The following is a 19,731-nucleotide window of genomic DNA, read 5'->3' as shown; positions in this document are numbered from 1 at the left end:
TTCCCGCTGGGCTGCAGGCCCTAGGAGACGTGTGACAACGGCTGTCGACAAACCAAGAGGCGGGTCCTCAGCAGACAGTAGACCTTGGTCTTAGACTGCACAGCTTCCGGGGCGGTGGGAGGGTGCGAGGCTGCTGTTCAGAAGCCCCATCGATGGTCCTTCGCCAGAGTAGTGGCTCAATCAGACACCTCACCCTGAGGAATGCCCCGGCATGTAGGACACCGCCCCTCTCTTTGGGGTACCCCCCACTGGAGGGCACTTTCCAGGCTTTGGCACGGAACTCTGATCTCCAGCTCTGCACGGCTGCTCAGGTGGGAGGGACTGTCTCCACTCCCCAGGGGCACTGTGAGGACTTTCATGCGCGCCTCTGGGGCGGGGCTTGGCCTCTCCCATCTGATGCCACTCACGCTCGGCTCTGCTAAGCCCCCACTTCTGCAGCTGTGCGCCTTGGCCCCACATTTAATGCAGAATCAACCGCCACATGGCCTGGGCCGGTTGCTGCCAGTCTGCCCGGGTGCCACTCCTCCCGCGGGAACAGCTGGAGAAGCCCCATGGGGGCCTTCGGGCCCACAGCTGCGGCTGCAGTGCGGCAGATGGCCAGCAGAGGGCAGGCTCGGCACACTGCCACCGGCTGAACCTCCTCCCTGGGGAAGTGCCACCGCTTAGGGTCTGGGCTGAAGAGAAGGGGCGGGACACAGACCGAGCGGCTACGAAATACCAGCACGCTGTCCCCAGCAGCTTATTAGGCTGGAGTCCAGGAGCTCACAATGACACACGCTGTCTGTCCCCAGCGTTGGAGGCCAGTGGTCCCACCTAAGGTGCAGGCAGGCCCGGGTGCCATTGAGGCACCAGGCCCTTGTCTGGGCTTCCGGTGAGGACCCGCCACCTCGGCACTAGCTGGACTGTCACCGCTTCATCCTCTCGGCCTCAGCCCGGGCAGCTGCTGGGCTTCACAGCTCTATTCTGGCGCAGCCACGTGAGCTACAAGCACCTGCAAAACCACTTCCAAAGGGCCAGACAGGCAGGAACATGGGGGGACCCAGTCCAAGCCCACCACAGTTGGCCAAGGTCCAACTGTATACAGTGTACCGCACCATGTCAACAGAGCAGGCGGGGCGGGGTGGGGGAGGGTCCTCTCGCTGATGCAGGGAAGGTCTTTGAATGCCTAACGCCCCTTTTACGGTGGAAGGACTCAACAGAGTTGGAAGCCCTTCATCTGATCAGGAAGCCAGAGGGAACGAGCCCGGCGGGGAGGGGCTGCTCTCTCTGAGGGGCAACTGTCTCACCAGCTCTACTGGCCACCCGGCCCAAGAAGCTCTCGGCAGGGAAGCAGGAAGGAACACTGCATGGCAACAGGCTGGAAAGTGAAGAGCAAAGTCTCTCTCCTTTCAGATGCTGTATATTCACAAAAGCTAACAGGGCCACGGGCAGCCGGCCAGCCCTGGCTGTTTCTTCCACACAGACCCTGCCGTGGCTGAAGTCCCTTGAGACCTGCAGCTTGGGGACCGGGCTGTGTCACAAGCACAGGAATGACTGCATGCAGTACACCAAGCCTGGGGCTCGGCTGCTCTCCTGACATGCTGCAGTACTTGGGCGAATGGTAGGGCAGGGGTGGGCGCCAGGGGAGCGAGAGGACAATGCCCCCTCCCCAAAAGGCAGTCACATCAAGTTGCCAACACCTGTGAATGTGACCCTTCCTGGCAAAAGGGTCTCTGCAGCTATGGTTCCGTTGGACTAGCTGGAGGGGTTGGGGCACTAGTGCCGTCAGAGTGAGACACAGAGAAGGCTGAGTCGAGACGGAGGTGGTGGCTGGGCTGCGGTGGCCACAGCGGCCGAGGCAAGCAGCAGGCCTTGCTGGGGTTCTAGGTCCCAGGCCATGTACTGAACTAGCACAGCAGCATCTGCGCCCGGTCCAGAAACTCGGACACTGCCTGCCAGCCCTCGGCCTGCTCGCCCCCCATCGCCCCAACCTCCCTGGCATGCCAAGCCAGGCAGCAGGCAAGCCACCCGCTGAGGCAACTGTCTGCTGTGGTCATGCAGCCTGCAGGAGGGGACATCAACACGGGGGGGGGGGGGGCGGGAAACACAGAGACTTGCTCAGTTCCTCCAGAGCAGACAGCCTGTCAGAGGAGGCTGGGGACATGGCGGGAGGGCGTTTCTGGGTGCTGTGTCAAGCGGAGATGCTGTTCTACTGCACGGCGCACTGGGGCTCTCATCCTAGGCTGGGAACAGCAAGAGTTCCTACCGGGCCAGGCCGGGGAGCCAAGAGGAGCGAAGTGAACGGAGAATATCCTGTTAATGCAGTGCGGTAAACCCGGTGCTGAAAAGGGAAACCATAAAAAAGGGGGGGGGGGCAAGAAGAAAGGATCTGCCGGGCTGAGAGGGAACCTGGGGACCCTGGTGGAGGGAAGTGACCCTGGTGTAGGGGCTGGTGTGGGGACACTGCGCGCCTGAAACACGATCATGGAGCACTCCGTAACTCTAATTCACGGGGATGCAACCAAAGAAATTTTGAAATACGCATGCCTTTAATTGACTTCATTTACATTTGTTCGAATGCGTCAGAGGAATAAATACATAAGCCTTGATTTTTCTAAAAGAAAAGAAAAGTCAGCAAGTGCCAGCTGCTGAAGCCAGGGCAGGGGACGCGGCGGAGGAGCAAAGCCAGCCCAGCCCGAGCCTGAGAGGCACAGCCACTCGGGGGGGGAGCAGCTGGGAGGGGGTGAAATGGCCTGGAAAGTGACAGAGAGTTGGGACCAGAGCGACAGCCCCGCAAGGAGGGCATTTGCATTGCACGTGGCGGACCCGGGTTCAATCCCTGGCATCCCACAGGGTCCCCTGGGCCTTACTAGGAGTAATTCCTGAGTGCAAGCAGAGCCAGGAATAAGCCTTGAGCATCGCCGGGTGTGACCCCCCCCCAAAAAAAAAGTAAAAAAAAAATGTGAGAGAGCCAAGTGGCTTCCGCTGAGGTTAGCAAGGAGGTCAGCAGGAAACGGGGAGGGCTCGGCCAGGCCTCACATCCGCTGCAGGGACAGGGACACTGGCACTGGGAGGGATGGAGGGAGGGAGGGAAGGAAGGGGCAGCCCGGCGCCCACAAGGGCAGGTCCCATCTGGCTCTTCCCGGGGCCCGCTCCCAGCGGGGGCCCTCTGCTCGCTCCCCCAGCACCCGGGGGACACCTTTGTTCTGCCGTTTCCCCCACGGGGGCTCCTTGCCCATCATTTACACAGGGCCAAGAGGCGCGGCTAGCCCCAGCTCCCTGCCACAGCAGGCCCAAGGCCGGCGTGTGAGGAGGCCCATTAAGGGAAGCGAGATGGTGCAGCCCTTCCCCAGGGGATGGCGGGGCCGGTGGCTGCAAGGTTGCCCTAACCTGGCGCCCTCTCTGGGGATCCAACAGGCGCCCATGTCATGACTGACCGGAGCTCGGCCTTCTGGCCTCCTGTCAGGAAGGGGGCCCCGTTCTAACAAACCTGAGGCGACAGAGGAACTAATCGGGCCGTCGGCATCTTCCCAGGCTCTTCCGGCCTCTCACAACGCTCCATTCAATACTCACTTTGTTCTCTAGGCGACGAGGCCCGCTCAGGGTCTTTGCTTTGACAAGACCGTGAAGCAGCCTCAAGAGGGCAGGGAGAGGAGCTCCGGGGGCGACCCAACTACACAGCAATTGACACACACGGTAGGACAGACCCCCGCTGCACAGTGGGTGGGGAATGTACCTTGTTAGTATCAGCGACACTGTTCTGCCGGGCATCAAAGATGACTAGTTTGTGGGACTGTGCGTTAGCGTCCATTATGGTTTGCAAGTATTTTTCATCTTCTTTGCAGCGTTTATCGTTGGGACCCACAAGTGGCTGGCTGCAACGGGTAATCGTTGCCTGACTTTCTGGATGAATCCAGGACAGCACCTAGCATTTATAAGCGACCCACATTAGTTCAGGTCCCCGAGATAATAAGCGCTCCGACGACCAGGTTGTGAAAACAAGCTCTCGGTCCCGGCACACTTTTGCATGCTTTCTTGCAAGGGAAGAGGGTCAGGCCCGTCCCAACATGAGAATGGCCGTGGGATGACACGTTCACCAGCCTGACTAGATGCGCTCTAGACCCAGGTACCTCCCCGGTACGCCTACGATTCCCAGGAACGTGGAAGTGAAGTTCAGCTTTTGCTGCTGTTGAGTCTTTCAACTCAACAGATGGACCAGTAACAAGTCTCACAATGGAGCCGTTACTGGTGTTTGCTCGTGCCAACTGATGGACAACGGGAGGACAGTGCTACAGTGCTACTGATTTAAAATATCTCTGTGTCGACAACCGACAGAGGAGCACCAGGCGGCCCAAATGAATGCACGGTCCCGAATCCAGTCTGAGTCTATGCCCCCGAATACTCCTATTTTTCTTCCTGGGACCAGGAGACTTAGGATTAAAGCAGACTGTGAACTCTGGGCACAAAGATGCTCACAGTTGCCAAGACTATGGTCATAGGATCACAGGTGGGTGCATCTGTCCAAACGGAAACTGTACATATTAAATATACACAGCAGTTTCCTACCAATTAAATCTCAATAAAGCTGTTAAAAGCTTCACCCACGGGCTGGAGGGGTAGTATAGGGATTAAAGCACTTACCCTGCAACCCACCCACCCCGATTCAAATCCCAGACACCACACCCCAAGGCCTAGTAGGAGTCATTCCTGAATCCACAGCCAGGAACAGCCCCGAGAATAGCCGGATATGGCCCCGAAATGAACAAAACTCTTCAGCCATGTTGGCTGTCCATCCTATTGTGATAAAGGTATGGTTCCACTCAGCACCTAACAAGACATGCACTTCTACTAGGCCTGCCTGGCGAGCCCAGCACGGTCATCTGCTAAGGCCAAGGTGATGCTCTCTCCCCCTCACCCCTCCCTGCCGCCTTCTACTCCAATCCCTTGCACTCAGGAGGGTGAGGAGACTGAGTGGTACATGGGGGTCAGGACACACAGGACATTTATATAACATGGCAGTTCTTGAGAGTCAAAGCTCTGTGTCGGGTTTTAGGCTCTCTTTTCTCTTTTCCATTTAAGTCCCTAGAGTGTTCTCTGTCTCGCTTCTTTCCATTTAAGAGCTGATCAGTGCAAGCGCATAACTAAACAGCAGTGTTTGATGCTTACGGGGACTCTGCCTTTCGCCCGAAAGGCTGCCACTTTTGTAAGGTCATCGTCTTTCACACTGGTTGGCACAACAATGATGGCTGGGTAGGTGTCACATAGTTCATAGTTGCTGTTTACTTTGGATATTTTCCAACTCTCATTTGGCAAACCCTGTTGATGAGAAAAGAAGGAAAGAAGCACATTTGTACACTTTCCAAATGTACAATCACAAACCACACAAAATCCCTATCTTCTGGGATGGAGCGATAGCACAGCGGATAGGGTGTTTGCCTTGCATGCAGCCGACCCGGTTCAATCCCCAGCATCCCATATGGTCCCCCAAGCACCGCCAGGAGTAATTCCTGAGTGCATGAGCAAGGAGTAAACCCTGTGCATCACCGGGTGTGACCCAAAAAGCAAAAAACAAAACGAAACAAAATTCTTATCTTCCAATAAATTCCATAAAAAACAAACAAACAAAAAACTCCATTTAGGATTATAAGGTTCACCTTCTTAAAAGGTTCACCTTTTTACATATTATATTTAGATATTTATCTAACATAATCTATTTCTTGGCATATCAAATACTCTCGGTAGCTTGCCGGGCTCTCCGAGAGGGGCGGAGGAATCGAACTTGGGTCGGCCATGTTGATCGCTTGTAAGGCAAACGCCCTACCGCTGTGCTATCGCTCCAGCCAAACACAGTAACAACAAAATCTCCAATGGAGACGTTACTGGGCCCGCTCGAGCAAATCGAGCAAATCTATTTCTTACCCACTTTTTAAAAATTGAGGAAGCACAAAACTTCCCAAACATACTTAACGACACAAATTAAATACCAGAACCCTATTCTATACATTTATGTCATTTTTAAATTAAAGAATAAGCATGGTATTCCAAGACTCTGGTCTTGGAATATACCCACTATCAATTGAAAATGTTGAAAATACCCACTATCAATCCTTCGGCGAAAGAAACTTCTGACCAATGTTGAAATAAGTCATCTATACCCCCGCGGCAACGTGAGGTGGGGACGAAATGAAAATAATGACAATGCTATTGGGCTATCTCAAAACCCTCGGCAAAGAGCTCCGAGGTGGATGCAGAGCAACTGGGTTATGCACCACCCTGGAAATCTCATTGCAGTCATGGGTTTGGGTCCTCGCTCATCACTTCGCCACCGGCACACCTAATCAGAACCAGCTGGCTGCTTTGCCTTTTAGCAGAGCTCCTTGACGGTGGAGCACAGTCACAGGGCTTCGGGAGCTGAAGAATGTTCAGGTTAGGGAGCGCAATCCTCCGTGCCACTGCACTGCAAACATTTCTTCTCCATTACATTTCTAACCTTTTCGGGAGGAACGAGATGTCACGTCGCAGAAGTTCAGCTTGATAAACAACATACTTTACCTGTCTCTTGTATTCGGATACTGGATCATACACTTTCCATCCGTTCGTTGGAAATTTTTCTTTATAGTTGAATGCAAATAGCGTCTGGATTTGAAACACAAAGGCCTCCTGTTACTAGTTCTTTCCTGCATCATGGGCCCAATCCTAAAGCACATCGTTCAGTGGGATGCTGGTGGATTTCAAGTCCTATTTCAATCTGTAAATATTGAAGCAGCCAAGTGGCAGCTTTGCCTAAGCAATGATTATGCACAGATTGACAAATATTCTATGAGTTACCCACAGAAAGGGGAAAAAGGAGGAAGAAAACCTCTGAAAAGGGAACAGTTCAACAGGAGAAGTGAGAGGAGTGCTCACGTGCTTGTGATGGGATGGAGTGGATTAGATCCCCCGGCACCAAATCATCCCCAGCACTGGGGGAAGCCAACTCCGAGCACTGAATTGGGAGTAGCCACTGAGCACCACTGGGGATGGACCAGAAACTAAAAAGACCATGAAATATTTGGACTCCCACAAAGGCATGCAAAAATGTTGGGGTTGTATTTGGGTTTGTTTGGGTTTTTTGTTTTTTGGCATACTTACCTGCCCATTGGAAAGAGGGAAGGCGTGTTTGTTGAGGTTTTCAAATATCCCCAATTTGCTCTGTTCTTCCTGTTTATAAGCAAGCCGTAGGTTCCTCATATCCTATTAAGTAATTAGCAAAATTCATCTCGTCAATGCGCATCGAGTGCCTACTCACCAGACACTGTGCTATACCACGGTCCACGGTCCTCCCGTTGTTCATCGATTTGCTCGAGCAGGCCCAGTAACGTCTCCATCATGAGACTTCTTGTTACTGTGTTTGGCATATCGAATACATCACGGGGAGCTTGCCAGGCTTTGCCGTGTGGGCGAGATACTCTCGGTAGCTTGCCGGGCTCTCGAGAGGGGCGGAGGAATCGAACTCGGGTCGGCCATGTTGGCTGCGTGCAAGGCAAACGCCCTACCGCTGTGCTATCGCTCCAGCCCACCATGCTATACAGAGATGAGTAAAATCCTTCCATTCCTTTCTCCTGCTGCCTTGTGCCAGCCAACCCATGGTGATTGGGGCTGGTGCAATAGCACAGCGTATAGGGAGTTTGCCTTGCATGCGGCCAAACCTGGTTCGATTCCCAGCATCCCATATGGTCCCTGAGCACCGCCAGGAGTAATTCCTGAGTGCATGAGCCAGGAGTAACCCCTGTACATCACCGGGTGTGACCAAAAAAGCAAAAACAAAAAAAAAAACACGGTGATTAACGCCTCCCACCAGGTTTAACTTGAGGAAATTGGAACCAAGTGGACATGTTCGGGGGGAAATCTCATCTACAAACACTCAGGTCGGGGTATTCAAACTGGGCTGTGGGGTCCTCGTTGATCTGAAGATGCCCCCACCATGATGACATGGTAGCATCTGTAGCACACCTTAAGCAGAAGAAAGGTTTCTCCTGTTCTCATGGCCATGCGCCAGCATCACAGGGCGACCTGAACAACTTCCTGCCACAAATGACACTGCTGCTTCTCCAGCTCACAGATGCAGACAGTGCCACCAGCCTGGCACTCCCAGGATGGTACGAGAGAAAAGCCGCTGTGGTGGTGAGGCCAGTTCTGGGGGTGCACTTCTCTCCCAGGGCTGCTTTGACTCATTCTCCCCTTGACTGTTTTCGTGACCACCTCCAGCAGAGCTTAGGCCAGTGGGGCAGGGATGAGATAAACTTCTTGTGCTGGGGCTGGAGTGATAGCACGGCAGGTGGGGCATTTGCCTTGCATGCGGCCGACCCGGGTTCGATTCCCAGCATCCCATATGGTTCCCCGAGCACCGCCAGGAGTAATTCCTGAGTGCATGAGCCAGGAGGAACCCCTGTGCATCGCTGGGTGTGACCCAAAAAGAGAAAAAAAAACCTGCTTGTGCCTGGCAGTGCCCGGGGACTGGCAGGGTCACACTGGCTGTGGGGGATCAAACGTATGCACTGCTCCGACATCTTTCTGGGCTCCTTTTCATTTGGGTCACGCAAGACAGGCACTTGACCACTGAGCCACACCTTCCAGCCCTGGAGTCCTACGGAAATCTGTGCCGTTAGCCACACACACGCAAATCTCCTCTAGGCCTAGGAAGACAATTACAGGAGCCGGGCCGCAAATTGCATGCGCCTAACCCCAGTGATTCCTGCACCACACCTTCCCGAGCGCTACCAGAGCAGCTGGGCACCATTAGCCCTGGCACTGCAGAGTCGTCCCCGCCCTCACACTCAATGCCCAGCCCACAGAGAGGAGGAACACTGCGAGGGGGCCCCAGCCTCCATGATCGGAAGCCACGCCGCAAAAAAAAAAAAAAATCCCTTTCTTGAGGGCAGTGATACAGCCAATGTCAGGCGTGTGTGTCGCCCTGGGCTCCATCCCCGGCAACGTGTGGGCTCAAGTGCCGCCAGGTGTGCCCCTCCCCAGCGAAAAACCCAGAAAGAACCACAAACAAATGAGAGTGAGAGCAACCCGGAAATGAGGGAATGATTGTGAGGTTGTAATTATTACAGAGAAAGAAAGGAGGCAATTACATAAATTAAATGGCCATCAATAGGGGCTGACTAAATAAACAGCCTCGCAACTACTCTAACTGGACTGCGACAAAGACCCGGCAGCTCTGCCTGGACTGCTAGAGAACGGGGGTCCCACAAGGCCACTCCGGAGAGAGGGAGAAAGGCCGGACCGTCTATACACCCCTGCTTGTGTTGCCCAGTTTTACCTACGTGCGAGTGTACAGTGATTCTGTGGCAACCCAAACAGGGTGCTGGGCATTAGGTGGAGGGACAGTCCCTTTCCGTACACCCTCCCTTTGTGTCTCTGAAGATGGGGGGCCCCTGCTTAGAAAAACAAACCCCACACCTTGCCAGCTCTGAGGACATTGCTGGGAGGGCCTGGCCACTCTGGGCTGCAAAATGTTTGTAAGTGGGTGTCAGCGAATGCTCATCCCTGCCGGACAAAAGCTCTTAGGCAAACAGCCCCTGAGCCAAGTGCCAAGCGTGCCTGCCTCCCAGCGACACAGACTACCCAACCCTGTACCCTTTGGTGGCTGGTGGAGCTGATCTGTTCCTAAAGGCGGCAGAATCCAGGGAGAGAGGGTGTGCAGTGCCATGTGAGTGCAGAGGCAACTGAGGGAGAGGAAGCAACTTAGAGGACAGGAGGGCGGGGTGGGGGCAGGGTCAGAGTGGGGCGGGGAGGGCCTGGCTCAGCCTGTGCCCACAGGCCTGGGGGGCTTTTCCCCCTTACCTGTGCACAGCAGGGCTCTCCACAGCTCAGCAGGCCCGTGGCCCGGGCCCGCACTGCACTGCCTGCCGTGTCCACCCTCTACGCTAAGTTCTGCTACCACTTCGACTGTTATCTGGGGAGCGGACGCTGGCCCCAGCAAGACCCTCAGTTTACCAAGGGAGAGCAGCAGCACAGAGCACTTCCTGTCCCTGAAAAAGGAGGCACCTGTGATCGAGGCCACCTGGGGGAGCGAGCGGACAAGATCAAAGGCAGCAGATGAGTAGGGATGTGAGGACTGGACTTGGAAGTTTCAGCAGGACTTCAAGTGGGGGTGCTGTTAAACTGTCCAGGGCAGGAGAAGCCACCCCTGCTGCAGCGTTTCTGCAAGGACTAGTTACCCCACTCACTTCTACCTAACCCACTGCGTGGCGGGCACAGAACGGAAACTGAGCACAGCGTGCGCTAAAGATGTTACCACTCGATGCCTCTTTTGCAGGCCACAGCACCCAAAAGGAGAGAGAGAGAACTAAAGGGAGTGCCCTGCCACAGAGGCAGGGTGAGATGGGGGGATAAGGGGGGTGGGAGGGGTACTGGGATCAGTGGTGGTGGAAAATGGGCACTGGTGGAGAGATGGGTACTCGATCATTGTACAACGGAAACCCAAGCACAAAGATCTGTAAGTCTACAACTGTACCTCATGGTGTTTCACTGATAAAAAAATTTGAGAAAAAAAATAATGGGTGAAGCTAGAGAGATAGCACAGTGGGTAGGGCACTTGCCTTGCATGTGGTTGGTATGGGCTTAATCCCCAGCACTGCATATGGTTCCCCAAGCACTACCACTGAATGCAGAATCAGGAGTAAGCCCTGAGCACCTCTGAGCATGCTCCCAGTTGAAGAAGGAAAGAAAGAACAATAGGTAAAAGGAAAGAAAGAAAGAAAGAAAGAAAGAAAGAAAGAAAGAAAGAAAGAAAGAGAGCAAACAGTACCAGCTAATTTTAATATCTATGCTCTTTGATGTAAAGCTGTATTTTATGGGAGAAGCATGCTGAAAGTAGACTATAGATCAAACATGATTGCCACTCGATGCCTCTTTTGCAAACCACAACACCCAAAAGGAGAGAGAGAACAAAAGGGAATGCCCTGCCACAGAGGCAGGGTGGGATGGGGGGATGGGGGTGGGAGGGATACTGGGATGGTGGTGGAAAATGGGCACTGGTGGAGGGATGGGTATTTGATCATTGTATAATCGAAACCCAAGCACAAAAATCTGTAAGTCTACAACTGTACCTCACGGTGTTTCACTAATAAAAAAAAAATTTTTTTTAAAAGAGAGAGAGCCAGTGCGTGAGGCAACCTGCCCTGCACACAGCTGACCCGAGTTCCACACACGAGCCCCAGCACCACAAATGGTGCCCTGAATACCACCAGATGGGATTCCCTGAGCACCACCAGGTGTGCCCCCCAAAACAAAGCAAAGCAAAACAAATCAGAAAAAAAATCACAGCTCATGTGAAAAATTCCAATCTGGCCCAGAACCGTAATCACATTTTTAATCACAGAAGCTATGAATATTGCGGTCCCTTGATGAAACCCCGGGTCATGCACTGCACTGCTCTGCAAATTCTGCTTTCGGCTGGCTTTTTCTTCTCTGTGTGTCGCAGCCCCAGCACCGGGTGACTGAGAGGACCCCTGCGCAGTCCACATTCGTGGGCGCCGCTTCAACAGCAGGTGCTTTCTATGTCAGTGGCCTCCAGAGTGGGGTGCAATTGCTCACACGCTGAAAACTATAATCTTCAGGTGGCTAGGGAGAGCCCCAGGGGCTCTGCCTCTCCCCGCCGCTCCCCAACCCGGGGAGGGGCCGAGGGCCAGGCTGGTTGCTGATCAGCTGCCGTTTAGACCATTCTCCCCACGCGCCTGCCCCAGTCTCTCCGAGCCCCTCATTCGAGTCTCACGCTGCCCCTCATCCCCGTCTCCTCCTGTCTCTCCCACTCATCTCTCCACATCGCAGCCTGAATTCTCGTCTTTCCACACGCCTGCTCCTCCATTCTTCCCCTCCATTCTTCTCCCTCTGTCCCCCTTGCTAGTCTCTCCATGCTCCACCTTGCTGCCCTGGTCTCTCTCCCCGTCTCTCCCCAACTCCCAGCACTGGGGGTAGTCACCCCACCCCATCATCCAGTAGCACAATCAACATATGAAAGTCCTTCTTCCGCTCAAGGGCAAAATACCTTGTAGGGGTGTTTCTCCTCTCAGTAGTCCAATAACTTAATTAACACCTTAATTCTACTTCCTAATATTATTTTGTATGGACACAGTAAGAGATCCATTGAGCTTGTATGGTGGCTCTCCTGGGGACATCTCCCTACAGATCTCAGACTACAGTGCTCAGGCCTGATTAATCATTCCTAACCCTAGGAGAGTCTGAATCTAGTTGTTGCTTTTTGGATCATGACAGAATTTGTCCATGACCATGCTGTTAACTTATAGTTAAGTATTATGGTGCTTTGGCCAGGCCCATTTCCATGCCAGGGTAACTCACCACTTGCTCTGAGTCCATCCAGTCCCTCGTTGGGACCCTGCTTTGGGGGTGCTAGGAAGTAAGGGCAACTGAGGTTTAAGTCGAGAGAACAGATGACCTGGAGTGAATATTATTCGGAGTCAATGAACTCCCAAGTTACAAAAGCATAGCTTTAACTGTCTTCCTGTGTCCATACAAAAAGGATATTGTTCTGAATTAACTATACAAAGGACTTAAGGAGAAGAGAAAAGCAATATTTACAAGTTAACAGAGCACAAAGAAAGAGGTTATAAATAAACACAGAGGAATGGGAGCACTGTGATGGGAGTAACCCAATAAGCTTCCTGTGGCAAGGCGGAAAGGACAAACCAATCTTATCCTACAGAAAACAGCTCCTGGCGGCACACGGCCACTCTCCTATGCCAGGAAAGACTGGGCACACCCTGAAATTTGCCCTTGACTTCATACCTTACCTTGCACACAATCTCAATGCCACAAGAGTTGTCTCCTTGGCTCTGGGCGCCAATCTTCTCGACTCTACTGATCACTCCAAGGGGAACATCCAGGATGAAATGTGGATCCTGGGATGAGAATGAAGATGAAAAATAGTTAAAGTCTGTCAAAGACCACGTGCATTGTTTATTTTGCGAGGGGTTCACACCCAGCGGTTCTTGGGGCGTACTGTTGGCTCTCTGCTCAGAGATCATTCCTGACAGTGCTCAGGGCACATGTGGGGAGCCAGGGAAGAAACCCAGGTTGGCTGTATGCAGGGCAAATGTCCTAACTGCTGTACTATCACTCCGGCCCCCAGAACTTGTTCATTTTAAGATGGCTAGGCACGGACAGTTCTGTCCTTGCTAAGGAATCAGGGCCATGATGGAAAACAAACTTTGCAGAGTATATCCCCAGAACACCACCATCAAGACTTCCCTCTGGATTTCAGCACTATGTAAGCTGCCTTCTTTACAAGAGACCAAGTACTTTCTGGTTTTTTGTTTGCTTGTTTTTGGTTTTGGGCCACACTCAACAGTTTACTCCTGGCTCTGTGTTCAGGAATTCTGCTAAACAGGGCTTGGAGACCATAAGGGGTGCTGGGGATTGAACTTGGGTCAGATGACTGCAAGGCAACTGCCTCACTTGCTGAACTATCTCTCCAACCCCGAGACCAGCTATGTTTGCAAACGTGTAAAACCCAGCCTCTAGTGCTTTCACAGCAGTGTGATTGCCAGGGATCTCTACTTTGTTCAGAAGAGTTTTAAAAGATAGGGCAGGCTTGGAAACTCACCCTCTCGACATTTTTGAAGTACATCTTGAAGTCGGTCACAGTCAGGGTCCCGCTCACAGCTCCCATGAATGGGCAGATGTACATGACATCTTTCACTGGAAGAAAAAGTCTCAAGTAGCAGCTATTGCTATGATCTTGCACATCATTAAACCTTAGCATGAGATTGCAAAGATTTCTATTTCTAATTCTGGTTTCTAAGAATGTTACACTGGTTATTATTTGAAGTAAAGGCATAAATGAATAAGGACAGAAGGACATAATTAAATTTCACTTTAAAACAAAAATTTTGATTTGCTACTTAATGAGGTTTTCGGTTGGGGGGTCTCTTGGTAGGTGTTTTTTTCCAGGTGGCTAACATTCTTCCTGAGTAATAAACTAATCATACCCCAAAACACATTCCTCAAACTCCCCAAACCCTAGGCTACCATTTCATACATTACTGCTACTGAAAACCAATTAAAGCTAAGCACTGTCCCCTGATAAATTCATTAGACATGACAAAAACTAGGACCTTAGCATTTAAGTTGGAGAAGACTTCTTTGCTCAAACTCCTTATCAGCCCCCATACTAATTTTCATTTCTTATTATCCCTGTCAATGCAGCTGGGAACATTTAGGAGTTGATTCCTATGAGCGTTCACACCATTCCTCTGGAATGATAAGAATTACTACAGATAAGCTAGAGTAGAAAAAATTATTCAAATTATATTACACTAAAATTCTCCAAACATTTCCACTAAACTTTTATAGAACTCATTAGGCCGCTGATTAGAGGGGTTCTGGATAAAACTGCACAAAAGCAGCTTGTGACCCATGAGAGGTGCTACTGCTATACTACAGTGTAATAAACGCTATCATCACAAGTCACACAGTAGAGATCCAAGAAAAAGATTCACACAACTCAGCAGGGAAGCAGAGGGGAAGGAGGGCAGACGAAAGGGAGGAAGAAGCGAGGCCAACAGAGGTCAGGGTGGCCGGATGGAAGGGTGCATGAGGGTGCTGGGCCCTGGGAAATGAGGAGACTTGTTAGGCTATGAACATTCACAAACAGCACGGACAACCTCAAGATCCACCAACTGATGGATGGGGATGCCACACGTGGGATCCTGTTGAACAGTATCAAGGAGAGACTGTTGTGCTGTGAATGACAATCAAAGCAATTCTGCTGGGTGGAAGAAACTAGACAAAAGTGAGATTACGTCCAATCAGTATATTCACAGAAATTCTAGAAAAGGAGCCTCGAGAGCACGGGGCCAGGCAGGCAGGCACGGGAGGGCAGGGCTAGTAACAGGCTATGGGGAAGGCTCTGGGAGTGAGGGACACAGCCCTCATCCTGACTGTGCCATCTTCCCTGGTGTGCTGGACACACGAAACCCGTGTGGCTGGCTAACTGGAGCAGCAGCAAAGGCGTGGCAGGATTTGTTCTGCATTTTAAACAGGTCATTCTCAAAGCAGCATGGAGGTCATTCCGAGCAATGCTCGGTCAGGAATGAACGAAGCTGCCAAAGCCAAAGAGCAGAACCACAGCTGAGGACACCCAGTGACAGCAGCACGGGGAAGCCCTGCTAGGAGCGTCCAGCTACACACAAGTCCTGACCAGATGATCTTACCCTGAGCGCCGAGTCCAGGCACAAGCTTTTGTGAGGAAGCCATGAAAGCGGAAGCTAGCGGAAGTGCAGTCCAATGGCCCTGCATCCCCCCACACAGTGCACCACTGCAGAAAGGCCTGGCACTCAGTACCCAGGGTGTGGGCCCTCGGGCTATCACCCTTCTAGAACAGAGAGGCGACATGTGCCCTCTGGTGGAACTAAAATGGAATTCATAAGAAGCTTATGAGTTACTAAGAGTTTTTTTTTTACCAACTTCTAGAAAACATTATTAAAATAGGAGGGGACCAGAGTAATACAGTACAGTGGGTAAAGCATTCTGCCTTGCATGCAGCGGGCCCAGGTTCAATCCCTGGCAACCAATATGTTTCCCTGAGCCCACCAAGAGTAATTCCTGAGCACACGGAGCCAGGAATAACCCCTGAGCACCGCTGGGTGTGGCCCCCAAAACAAAACCAAAAAGACAACTGTCTGGCTGACTCACAAGAGAAAAATAATGTGATGGTTGTTTACAAAATCAATCAATCAATCAATAAAATAGGATATGGCCTTTCCATTTTCCTTGTAGTGAAAAATTGCAACAAAGTGACTTGATGTCATGGGTAGTGTCTCATCAGCCTCCATTAATGAGGAAGAGCAAAGGCTGGGCCCCTCAGTCGGGGCTTAGTTTTCCTGGGTTTCCATGATATTAATAAGAATGAAGAGACAGACTAATCTTGGAGGAGACGTCAAGCCGATGAAACGCTTAGGTTCCGTCTGCCTTCAGGCTGAAAACTCTGGGGCCTCTCAGAGCGGGGTAGGGCAGCCTCCTCTAGGACCCCTCCTGCCAGAAGACCCAGCAGCCACGCCCTCATGCCTGCCTCAGCCAGAGAATTGGCCCAGCTTTACAACTACTGGCAGAGGCAGACGCCATGCAAACGAATCACAGGTCTTCGGTCCTCCTCGGGAGGGGGTGGGTAAGTTCCTGCCCTGCTACAATGCGCATAGCTGCACCACTCCCCACAGCCTCTACTTAGAAACAGCCCAGCTTCTCCACTAGTTTCTGAAGAGGTGCCAATCCGACAAAAATCCAAGGTACACTGGTCTTCGGGCTGAAAACCCTGGGACTCCTTAGGAGGGGGTGGGCCGAGAATCGTCCCAGCTCTACAGATCCTGGAGCTCAGAGCACGTGCTATACCTCCAAATTCCACAACGCTGACGGCACAGCAAAAGAGATGGGAAAGTAGCATAAAAACCCACTAAGCTCAGATAGCAAAATCAGTAACATAGAGGCCCAGCTAGTAGCAAAATAGCACAGTAAATTCTCTGATAAGACTTCAGTAACACCATTGTGAGATATGACAATTTCCACAGTTTTCTTTTACAGAACTATTTTCTGATAATTCCACTTATCCTTTCAATGTAACAAGCAACACAAAATAAATTATTTTGTACCTGCTAAGGCTTGGCAGCGTGGGAAACTGGGCTCAGTGATGGTCGTGGGATTGGTGCTAGAATACCGAGTGCCCCAAACAACTATATTACGGACAGCTTTGTACACCACGGTGTTGAAACGCAGTTAAGGGGGAAAGAGTGAAGAGACCAGCCCTTCTGCGTTCCGATTATGTTGGCCAGGCTTATCTCCTGCATATACACAGCCCGTGCTAACACGTCAGTGCCATTTTGTTTCCTAGATCTCTCCAAGCAAGGGGACTTACCAATGGCTTTAATTGATTCTCCTGGAAAGAGTGGTGCTTCTTCCATCTGGGCCAGCTTATTTCCATCCCGGAGAGCCTGGCAAAGGAAGCCAAACAGAAATCAATTTCAACTTCCCTCTCTCGACCAGGGAAGGATTGTGGTGCTCTGCGCTCTTGCGACAAGGCGACTGAAGCGTGCAAAACGTATGCGCCCCCCCCCCCCGCCCCTCCATGACAGTCTCCAAGCTCAGCATCACAGGACACCATGCTGCATAGTCTAGCAACTTGTTATACAGAGTTCAAGTTCACAGTTAGAAAGCATTAATACAGAAATGGCTGGACATGACAGATACTGTAATCACTACACAGACAGCTATTATAAGGTGCCTCCAGAATTTGAAAGCAAGGGCGGAAAAAAAGTTACCTTCTGAGCATGAAACTAAGACAAATAAAATCAACAGAAGATGTTGGTGCTTAGGCAGCTGTAGAAATGGCCGTCCCTGGGAGAGAGGGTGGGAAACCGGAAGGCTAATTAAAATAGCTAGGGAAGCTCTCGGGGCAGTACCACAGACGTGGAAAGCCCTGAACTGTTGTCTGGCTGCCCAGCTACCTGTGCTGGACTGTGCCCATGCGCAGAGCCGAGGAGCTGGGGACTGGCACCCAGACCAGAACACAAGATTGTGTGCCCTCATGGGGCAGCCGGCAGCATGCCACCCACTGCCATGAAGCAAGTTCTGGCTTCTTGCAAATCAACTTCCAGCCTCACTTGGAAGACTGGAAAGTCAGGTGCCCACATTTCTAAATGTCCAGATTGGCACTGCAGCCCAAGTGACCGGTCTCCAATGAGCTGGGAGGGATGGCACCGATAACCCAGGCTGAAAAAATGGAGCTGGGGAACAGAGTGAGCTCAGGGCCTGCTTCCAAGGTACTGCCACCCCAGGAGATGCGGCCAAGGAAACTGGTGCCTTTCTCCTTGGCATCTCCGACATCATGTGCCATGAATAAGAATAAGGTGTCCAGAGGCCTAGCCATTCCCAAGCTGTGTTTCACAGAGCACTCAATTCCCAAGAGATGCAAATAGGTCTTTTTTGTTTGCAAAGGTTTGGGGAATGCTGGGTTAAAGAATACATGTTTAACTGTTGTGTTTCAGTGAGGCGTCTCTAGTGTTATGGCATGCAGAATCAGCAAGAGGGCGCTAGAGTACACTGAGCCTGCCCACATTGATTTGCTCAGCGGCGGCCACTTTCTCAAAAACAGAACCCAAACCCTCCTAATGGGGGAGGTCAACAGTTCTCTGAGTAAAACAGATGGAATGATGCTAAGTTTTCAGCATAATTATGCGAAGCAAAAGATTAATAATGCATGTCGTTTATCATTCTAATTTGATTTCTAAAAATTCCAAATGATTTTATAGTCATAAGAATGTTTCAATCTGCATTATTAAAGCACTTAATGGTTCACTTAAAAACACCATTAACAGCAGTTTAATCCAATTGTAGAAAACAGAGGAATAACACTCGGAAGATAGAGCAAATTCCAATGTTAAACAGTGGCCGCAGTCTGGATGTTCTCCAGGGAGGGCACAAAATATCCTACTCCGCCCCCTTTCTCCACAAACACAGTAAGACTGGAGATGAGGGTTCACTGGAATGCTGAGAAATCTTATTTGGCTTGAATTTTGTTAAAAATTGGTTTTAAAAATATTTTTGAGCCAAAATTTTTGTGGAGGGGGTAGAAAACATTTTGTTTTGGGGTTTTTGGACCATACCTGCCGGTACTCAGGACCATGCAGCGCCAGGGTATTTAAATAAATATTTCAGGATTTATTTTTATTGTCATATCTAATTTGAAAAGATGTTTTACATAATAAACAAGTATTTAGACTTTTGAATTCTAGTTTTATAAACATTCAAAACCTCATCGTTTATTGTCTAAACATGTTGCTAATTTTATACCATAGTTAAAAATGAAAAGGTTCTTTTAATCAATATCCAAGTTTTAAGTTATTTCCAACATTACATGTTAAAACTTATTTTAATTGACCAATATTATAATACATAGACTTCAATTCCTTAATGTATTTCAAAATCAATGCGAATTGGGCCGGGTGCTTGCCTTGCACATGACCAACCCGGATTCAATCCCCGGCACTCTGTATGGTCCCCAAGCCCGCCAGGAGTGATTTCAGAGTGCAGAGCCAGGAGTAAGCCCTGAGTACTGCAGTGTGTGGCCCTCTAAAACCCCAAAAATGTTAATGAAAAGGGGTTGCTTTGAAATCTACTTACTTAATCAAGCTATTCTAATCGACAAAATATGGAAGGGCAGGGAGAAATGTGGCTCTCTTTGGGCTTTTAGCAAACCACACCAAACGCTTAAATTTTTTTTTTTACTTTCTAAAAATAAATTAAGGTTTCTGTGAATGTATTATAAGGCATGTATGAGAGGCATGTGATTTTTGGATCAATTCTATAGAAACTTTTTCATAAAAAATATTTCCTCAAAAAAATTACTTCAAAGTCGTCAAATTAGAAAAGATTATGGAGGGGCTAGTGAGGAGAGTGGGGATAGTTTGAGAATGTTCAAGGCTCGCAAGATGCAGGTGGAAGATCAAATGTTTCTCTCTTCTCTTGTGGTAGTCATGCTCAACTTGACCTGCAGGAGCTGTGCATCTATAAGAGGCGTGATCAGTGGATGAGCCAACCCTCTCGACCAATAACAAACCCAGAGCTTGCTGGTTAAGGGCTGGAAAAGCAACCATCAGAATAAAATGGATGATTCCCACTGCACAGGATTTCCCCACAAAAAGGTTTCTTTTATATTGCAAACACATTTTGCTTCGGCATAGGAATTGAAGAGGA

General features: G+C 50.6%; 1 protein-coding gene across 5 annotated transcripts in view; it reads right to left on the bottom strand.

The window, feature by feature from the left end:
• MTMR1 (myotubularin related protein 1) overlaps positions 1–19,731 on the bottom strand; it is a 72,554-nt gene that overhangs the window by 27,236 nt on the left and 25,587 nt on the right. For 4 of the 5 annotated variants that reach the window (XM_056130169.1, XM_056130170.1, XM_056130171.1 and 1 more), the window contains 7 exons: positions 16,895–16,970; positions 13,592–13,686; positions 12,780–12,887; positions 7,111–7,212; positions 6,532–6,615; positions 5,146–5,295; positions 3,716–3,904 (listed from right to left, as the gene is read on the bottom strand). In XM_056130169.1, the coding sequence (XP_055986144.1) occupies positions 3,716–3,904; positions 5,146–5,295; positions 6,532–6,615; positions 7,111–7,212; positions 12,780–12,887; positions 13,592–13,686; positions 16,895–16,970 (804 nt within the window). Of the gene's footprint in view, positions 1–3,715; positions 3,905–5,145; positions 5,296–6,531; positions 6,616–7,110; positions 7,213–12,779; positions 12,888–13,591; positions 13,687–16,894; positions 16,971–17,297; positions 17,536–19,731 lie in introns of those variants that run through there. The other variant, XM_056130172.1, reaches the window with a different exon arrangement.

The sequence above is a fragment of the Sorex fumeus genome, unplaced genomic scaffold (assembly GCF_029834395.1).
Source record: "Sorex fumeus unplaced genomic scaffold, SorFum_2.1 ptg000075l, whole genome shotgun sequence".
NCBI classification, from domain to species: domain Eukaryota; kingdom Metazoa; phylum Chordata; class Mammalia; order Eulipotyphla; family Soricidae; genus Sorex; species Sorex fumeus.
Note: the sequence above shows the minus strand (reverse complement) of the source record. Positions and strands in the feature narration are given on the sequence as shown.